At 34.5% G+C, this 8,629-nt stretch overlaps 2 protein-coding genes across 2 annotated transcripts; both read right to left on the bottom strand.

Moving 5' to 3' along the window:
- Positions 1-810: 810 nt before the first annotated feature.
- On the bottom strand, positions 811-2,868 carry LOC128394865 (fibroin heavy chain-like). Its single transcript, XM_053355234.1, has one exon. It carries the CDS (start codon positions 2,766-2,768, stop codon positions 951-953), a length of 1,818 nt encoding a protein of 605 aa, XP_053211209.1. The 5' UTR covers positions 2,769-2,868; the 3' UTR covers positions 811-950.
- Positions 2,869-3,885: 1,017 nt separating this feature from the next.
- Positions 3,886-8,513, bottom strand: LOC128395021 (uncharacterized). Its single transcript, XM_053355407.1, has 16 exons — positions 8,380-8,513; positions 8,203-8,273; positions 7,979-8,138; positions 7,492-7,622; positions 7,337-7,430; positions 7,096-7,256; positions 6,906-7,034; positions 6,585-6,824; positions 6,401-6,511; positions 6,198-6,269; positions 5,979-6,135; positions 5,728-5,910; positions 5,542-5,662; positions 5,251-5,471; positions 4,635-5,153; positions 3,886-4,568 (listed from the first exon to the last, which is right to left on the bottom strand). The coding sequence occupies exons 1-16, from the start codon at positions 8,432-8,434 to the stop codon at positions 4,060-4,062; spliced, it is 2,934 nt and encodes a 977-aa protein (XP_053211382.1). The 5' UTR covers positions 8,435-8,513; the 3' UTR covers positions 3,886-4,059.
- Positions 8,514-8,629: the final 116 nt, after the last annotated feature.

The raw sequence follows: 8,629 nt of genomic DNA, 5'->3' as shown, positions 1-8,629 counted from the left end.
TTTCCTCTCGATCATTTTCTGAAGCACTTTTTTGGTTCGCGGATGATTGTGGTTCAGTTTGTTGTTCATGATGACTAATTGTTTCCAAGATTGGGTTTGATGTGATTTTCTAGTCAGTGTTATTTACAATGCGTTTGATGGCTGATAAAAAGTGTGGATAGCTTAGAATTGCAGTTCTATGATAATTTTGATAGCCAGAGATGAGCAGGTTAAGCAGTAGCGCGTTTACGAAGGTGCTTCAGAGCGATTATTGAAGCAGGTTTCCGACTGTATTGCCGATTTGTTTGTTGCTTGAACATTATTCAACCTGGAAATAATGTTTGACCTTTCACGTCCAGAGCAGGACATTTTTGTAATGCCTGTTTCATTTTCTTTCATCTTTGAGCGAAAAATCGTGATAACACACAGCGTGATTGAAGTGCAGATGCCGGCGTTTGATTGCAAATAACTTTTATTTCTACGAATTTCTTATCAAAAGCATATCAAATTAAAGGACAAAGTCTAATTAGAATAGTAGATGGAATTTGAAAAGTTATAAATTTTTCCTTTTCAGAAATTCAATTATCATGGACGATGTTTTTTTTTAAGTTTTCTGTATTAATAAGAGTATAGAATTTCGAAAACCAAAATTTGAGTGCAATTCTTGATTTCGTATGATAGCTCAGTTTATCAGCTACAATTTTGTTTAAAGAAAAACTTGATATCGACTTTAACTTCGAAGATATTGGCTGAGACACAATATAACCTACTGAAAATAACCAAAAATTTGTCAGTTTTCACTATGGTAAATCATTTGATAAAACTCGGTAATTGGCAAATATGATTTTTTTTTATTTTTTATTAATTATTAACGATTTTCTTAAAACATGAACAATAAAAGTTTCAGCAACAGTTTTAGCCAGCAAAGGCGGGGGCTGACATCTTAATACCCATGACTGGGGTTTCGACACTTATGATATCAGAATCTGATGAACCTTTTGGATTGAGCCTTTCTTAGGACCTGAATTGGCTTTTGCCATAGAAGTTGCGCTCGAAGATGAATTAGGTCCCATTGGTATTGGACCTAATTTACCTTTACCTTGTTTTGGTGATCCTGATGGAGATGATCCTGAACCTGGGGCATGTCCTATTCCGTTATTGTTTGTGGTGGACTTTGAAGATGAAGATGATTTAGCTACACTATTTGAGGGGCCTTTTGAATCTCCACCAGAGCCCGAGCTCGACCCTGAACTAGCACTCGAACCAGATCCAGTGTTGGACTGAGGAGCTTTACCTGATTTTGATGCATCACTAGAAGATGATGAAGCAGCTGCAGAACTAGATGAAGATTTAGCGGGTGAACTTTGTTTATCGTTAGAGCCTGAATCACTGGTAGAAGATGAAGCAGAAGAACCAGCGGAAGATTGAGCGGCGGAATTTGTATTTTTTTTACCGTTAGAATCTGAACCACTGGTTGATTCTGAAGTTGAAGTTGAACTTGATCCTTTACTAGAACTGGAACCAGATCCATTGGATGATTTAGAAGCTTCACCTGATTTCGATTTATCACCGGTAGATGAAGCAGCAGAACTAGCAGAAGATTGAGTTGTTGAATCTTTTTTACCGTTAGAGCTTGGACCACCAGTTGATCCTGAACTTGAGCTTGAACTTGAACCAGATCCTTTTCTATAGACAGAATCAGCACCAGAATCGGATTCAGAATCAGCATTAGAAGTAGCAAGAGCACCAACACCAGCACCAACACCAGCACCAGCACCAGCACCAACACCAGCACCAACACCAGCACCAACACCAGCACCAACACCAGCACCACCAGCACCAGCACCAGCACCAGCAAGCACCAACACCAGCACAACAGCACCAGCACCAGCAAGAGCCCCAACACCAGCACCAACACCAGCACCAGCACCAGCACCAGCAAGAGCACCAACACCAATCATATCAGTGGGAATCATTCCAGATTTAGAATCAGCACCAGAATTTGAATCAGCACCAGATTTAGAATCAGCACCAGATTTAGAATCAGCACCAGAATTGGAATCAGCACCAGAAGCAGAATCAGCACCAGAAGCAGAATCAGCACCAGAAGCAGAATCAGCACCAGAAGCAGAATCAGCACCAGATTTAGAATCAGCACCAGAATTTGAATCAGCACCAGATTTAGAATCAGCACCAGAATTTGAATCAGCACCAGATTTAGAATCACCACCAGAATTTGAATCAGCACCAGAAGCAGAATCAGCACCAGAAGCAGAATCAGCACCAGATTTAGAATCAGCACCAGAATTTGAATCAGCACCAGATTTAGAATCAGCACCAGATTTAGAATCAGCACCAGAATTGGAAGCAGCACCAGAAGCAGAATCAGCACCAGAAGCAGAATCAGCACCAGATTTAGAATCAGCACCAGAATTGGAAGCAGCACCAGAAGCAGAATCAGCACCAGAATTTGAAGCAGCACCAGAATTGGAAGCAGCGCTAGAGCTAGAACCAGAATTAGTATCAGTTCCAGTAATAGAACTAGAATCAGATTTAGACTTGGATTCAGATGTCATTGTTTTTAACCTTTTCATCATATTATCGATTGAACTAATGTCTGGCATTCCAATAAGCATATCGGGCATAATAAAGTCATCTTGATCAGGAGTAAAATCGGTATCAACATTATCAGGACAATAACCAGCACAAGGACCACTACTAGCACTTTCTGAGAAATAGTTGAATAATAATAAAAGTAAAACACTTAAATTGGCTAGTCTTAAAGCCATTTTGTTAATCGTAACTTTTCAATTTCAATGTAATTGAATAGATGAGATGAGATAGTTGACTGATAATTTCTTTTGGAATCTATCGCTTTTTATACCTAAAAAAAGTCCAGGTGTCGAACTTTAAAGTCTCAATTGCAGCTAAAGAAACATAACCTTTCAATAGCATTTGTGTCAGTTTCAATAAGATAATTTTGATCATTATTTATTTTAGGGATCATTCGTGACCGTTCACATTTGGAAACGTTTATCAACATAGTCTATTAAAAAATAACGTAACAACTTAATATCCGAACTTGTGACAATTTAACATTTCTAGGCTATTTATCAGGTCAATTTTTTATTTGCGATTCAGCAGAGAAAATGTAAAATTCTGGTTTGAAACTTTTCCATAAGCCATTGATAAACAGTGGCCTCTCAAAGTCGGAAAAGTGGTATATGATAAGACGACATTTAGCTGTTATGCCCTGTATATTCCAGTTAATTAATAGTTTTATTAATCAGTTTCAGTTGCAAACTGTTGAAACATGAAAGTGCGAATAACCTTGTCAATATATTCCAGAGGCTTCTGAATAAATATTTTTAGGATCATTCGTACACTTTCACATTTGGAAAAGGAAACGGAATCAGTTGGAAACGTGGTTAACATGAGAATAACCTTTACAAAAGTTCCAAAGGTATCTGAATAAATATTCTCGAGTCATTTTATTTTTCACAATCATCAATTTATTTTGTAAATATGATTTAATGAATGAGACCAACACAACAAACCGTCAAACCAAATTTTCATAGATTTTAATCGCTAAATTTATGATTGATATTTTTTACAAATAAAATGGACCTTCTAGTTTACGGTGGTTTTCCTTGTGGACAGTTTCGACCTCTTCAGCAGCTTCTCGTGCAAACGCAATTCAGTCCCTAAGCAAGACCAAAATCCAAAAGGTGCATCAGATTCTAAAATCATGAGTATTAAAGCTCAAAGAGTTTCTGTGAGTGTATCAGCCTCCGCCTTTGCTGGCTAAATGAACTTTTTTTGTCCATGTCTTAAGAAAATCGTTAATACATAATACTGTAATTAATAATAAAAAATATCAATATTTGACAATTTTTTCATTCGAGATAAGTATTATTAATAGTACTTTAATGGCCGAAAATATTATATTATTTTTTAATATTAGGTTAGAAAGTTATCTATATTGGTGAAACAAGATTTAATTAACAAATTGATTTTAGAGTATTTGATTGTGCTATTGATATAAACATAATAAAAGGTGAAATTAATTGTTTGATTAGATCAGATTTGAATTTCATGTTGATCTTCCTCATTATTATCGACTTGTCTTGACCATGTGAAATCGTTAGATGGACGTCTAAATATTGCCGATGATTTGATTTTCATCACTGAATAAGGACCAACAAAACCAACAATTAAACCAATCAACATGAATAAAACGATTATGCCAAATGCACCAACTCCAGTAGTACGAACATTTGGTTTTTCAGCAATCCAATTATCTTTATTTACTTCTTCTTGATTCTGTTTAGTTTTCATTTGATAATTGTGGCAACTTGTCGATTGATTGGTGACAGTTTTATCATCGAACACGGAGTATTTGGTCAATTGACAAGAAGCTGGTTCTTTTCCTTTTGGACAATAGTTGAAAGATTTACATTGATCATCATCTCCTTGTTTGTAGTCGAAGCAAAAGGCAGCACATTGATCCATGTCCAGGTCGAGTTCTGTATGTAAGACTTCAGTAACAATCTCCGAGCCAGTTAGTTGATATTTTTTGGACAATTTAGCTATTAAAAGTAAAGAGTAATTGATTAGTTGGTTGATTGATTTCGGCTGAGAAATGAAAAACTTACGAGTATAAATGGTACATTTTGAGTCAAACTTGGTATTACTTTCAGAATAATAGCCACCAAAAGTACAAAGACCATCACAGAATCCAAATGAAAAACATTCTGACGTTTTAGCACATTCAGAAGCGCAGTCATCGACCCATAGTTTTTTTGACACCGAAATTGGTACCTTGTAAGCCTTGTTGATTTGTGGAGTATAATCAGAAAGATAGTTCTTTACGTAGGTCTTACAATGTTCTTGAAATGTCAAATTACGGCTGATTTGTAATTCACTTAAACTGGACACTATGCAAGAGAAAGAATCTGCATTATCACAGAACGTAAAAGTTTCGCAGAAAATGTCTTCAGATTTTGAACAAGCTCGATAACAGTCACTAAATCGTTTTATGCTTGGAACTTCGACAATGTCCAATCCATTTGGAGTCAGCGCACCACGAGAATTGAACATTTTGTAAAGTTCTCTCTCTTTCTCTTCAGATCGCTTATCAGCAGCCACAACGTCGACTATTTCATAAGTATATTCTTCAAAAATGATTCAGAATTCAAGAGACGAGAAATTAATATGTGCTCTAAACCCTATTGGATCACTTTTTAAGTATTCCCATTAACAATATATCACCTGAGTCTTCTTGTCCTAAGGTGAATGTTTCATGAACGATCTGAACCAAAAGACTATCATGAATATCACTTAACGACTTCTCTTGGCCAAATCGATTTAAATTTTTCAGAGGAAATTTGAAAGCTGAACAATCGGTTCCTTTGGATGACGTAGTTGACTCCGTAACATCCGGATTCTCAGTGCTAACACATAAATTTTCATTTTTACAAAAGTAAACAACACTAGATAAACGTAAAAGGGTTAATTAGCAATTATCATAAAAAGAATTCAATAGTTTGAATTAGGTATTACCTTCCAGGAGAATAGTAGGCAGAAAAATATCTGAGACATTCAGCTGGGCTTTTGGCTGAAGTTTTATGCAAAACTTTTATCGAACTGGTTTTTATATGTTTGTAATCAACGGAAAATGAATCTGGAAGATTGAATTATATTTCGAGTGATAAATTTTGTTAAATTGAATCGAGATCATTTTCTTACCAACTATATTTGGAGCCTCGATAATTGTAACATCCGCCTCGATACGATCCTTGGAAAAAATAAACTCCACGTCGACAATTCGTAAAGGTGATAATTTGTAGGTTTTTACCAATTTTTCCATAAGAGATTTTCGCAAGCCATAAGTCATTTGCTCACTTTTTTTGATACAATTTGATTTTTTACCTTTAAAGTTAAGCGAAAAATAAAATGTTCATTGCCTTTTACTCATTGATTTTATCAAGCGTTCATACCAACATCACACAATAAATGGATAGTAAGTGTAAGGCGCTTAGTTGGGTCAGCGAAACAATCTCCCAATTTGAATGCATCCTCGTATTCACTATCAGGTAGATCAATATTGACATCGTAAAAATCACGCTGCATCGATTCAATTAATTGGAAAACTCCCTGTATTAAGAAGATATACTTTGTTATTCTAAAGTTGACAACTTAGGATTAACTCCACTTACCAAAGAGTCTTTTCTGTAAGCATTTCTAGTGGCTGCAACAATCATGTCATCAGTGAAAATTTTTTCTGTCGCCTGAAAGAAATAAACTTTATCGTATCTTTATTCAAATTTTTGGAGTTAATGTGTTGACTGGGATTCTTCAATTGGATAGAAATTGAGTAATTAATATTGCCAATCTAAAAGCATTCAATCAAATTACTTACCGATGATGATAAGTAAATTGTTGTTACAACTTTGTCATACTTTCCACTTTCGATAACTTTGTCTATTTGAACAGATTCCCAAACTGCAACTTTAAGGCCTGATCGTTGTTTCTGTGTTTGGTTAAATGATCAGTTTTGGATTACTTTTCATATGAATATTACACTATTTTCGCTCAATACATACAAAAATAACTTGACCAAGATACTTGGGTATTTTATCTAACCAATTGAACGCTTGACCCATTTGAAAATTACCATTAATGTCAATGCCAAGAGATTTCAGGTCAATTGGGAAAACTCTACAATCTCCCGACTTTGATAGGAGATATTGAACACCCAAATTATAATCATATAGATAATTATTCGTGTGCCCAAGCCGTGTCTCAGCTAATCTTATGATTTTACCTTCTAAATCACCATGAATCTAGAATAAATTGAGTTGATATGGTTTGTGATAAATCAAAGTTAATTGTAATTGGAAATAATCAACCATTATTACTCTTACCTCTTTCAGTGATGGATATTTGTTGTTGCTGGCTGTGTCTTTTGCGATAAAATGAATTTTTGTAGAATAGATTTCAGGAATTCCAAGATTATCTTGTAGATAAACGGGACAACCAACTCCTGGTGTTGGCTGAAATTAAAAGTAAATAGTTAATACTCATCGAAACAATGACATTTACTTTCCAATTTACCTGAACCGATTCAGCCAATTCTTGAAAAGTTACTGAGTTCAGATAAATATCTAATATGAGTGATTTTCGGGTATCTTCTTGGTCGGGATTAAGAGCGAGGGCAAGAGGATTGTATTCAGTCAGTTCTATTCTGTTTGGCTCTGTCACATCGCCGAATTGGTCTGTTGAATAGTTTAACAGTAAAATCAATCAAATGGTTGATGTTCCCATGAAGATAATACAGAATGTAGAATAAACTTACCTTTGTAATAAGCGGTGACTTTAATCTTTTGACTTATTATTTTGCTTTGCTTATGCATCAATGCTCCTCTAATTATGGTGTCATTTTCTTCTTTCTAGAATGAGAATAATTATTTTAAATTACAGCATCCAATGCTCAAATTCCAACGCACTTACCCATCGAGAATCAGCAATACGATAAATAAATGAAGGACCAATAAGAAGAATCGTATTGATCATTGGTTTGGTTACTCCAGGTAACATTTTATCCCAATCAGATTTGTATGAATAAAGATCACAATCATTATCTGAATTGCAGTCAAACAAAACGATAAAACTTTACTCACAATTGATAAAAATCATCAGTCAATAATTAATATTTGTAATAACTTATCTATTGATTGACAATTTGATTTGATCTTAATATTATCTATGGGTCGATATGAAAACAAACAATAAGTTGATAAGTTGATCGAAAGTAAAACTGCTCAAAAGAAACAATCAACTACACGTATTGTTCATTTGTCGACCCAAGTTATTAATATGTGGAATGGGTGTTTTTTTATTTCGTTTGGTATATTAATGGTCGGAGCTAATTCTTCAATAAATGCTGGTCAACATATCAAATGCTTGAATTGGATAAAAGATGAAAATGAAAACTTACTTTGCATAACAAGTCGCTTGTTATTATCATAAGATTTGTACGAGTAGAAAATAGTTGCATGAGTGCCCTTGGGTTTTTCTGACGATGTGACATCAATTTTACCTTCGAGTCGAGCCGCTGAAGAGATCATCTCTTCAATCTGCCAAACTTTACCACTTTCCTGGTAATTTTGAATTTACAATAACAAACTGTTGATAGTTTAATTAATTTATAAAATTATTTACCTGATCCGTTAATGATGCATGGATAATTCTCGAACCTTGGTTAATCTCAGGACGAAAATCCATAAACGACACTTCAAAATGGAAAATGAGAATAACGTTAGTAATTAATATCAATAAGAAATAAATCATTTCTATGAGTAAATAGTAAACTTAGAAGTTTAAAGTTCGATAACTTACTTGAATTAATTAAAGAAAAGTTAAATAGACACAAAATAAGAGGTAAAAGTAGCATTTTGAGCTTCGACTATTGACAACTTGATGATTCCAATTAGAAACTCGATCAATATTCTGACACCTTTGTTCATAATCAGTCGTATTTATCGAGTGTTAATATTAATAAGTTTTCTTATCTTGATTATAACGCCTTAATTAGTGTTACAAATAATTATTACACAAAATGCCAAATAATTACGCCCAATTTTTTGAT

The sequence above is a fragment of the Panonychus citri genome, unplaced genomic scaffold, assembly GCF_014898815.1.
Source record: "Panonychus citri isolate SS breed McGregor unplaced genomic scaffold, ASM1489881v1 Contig00140, whole genome shotgun sequence".
Taxonomy (NCBI): domain Eukaryota; kingdom Metazoa; phylum Arthropoda; class Arachnida; order Trombidiformes; family Tetranychidae; genus Panonychus; species Panonychus citri.
The sequence above is the reverse complement of the archived record's forward strand: the minus strand, read 5'-3'. Positions and strand labels throughout refer to the sequence as shown.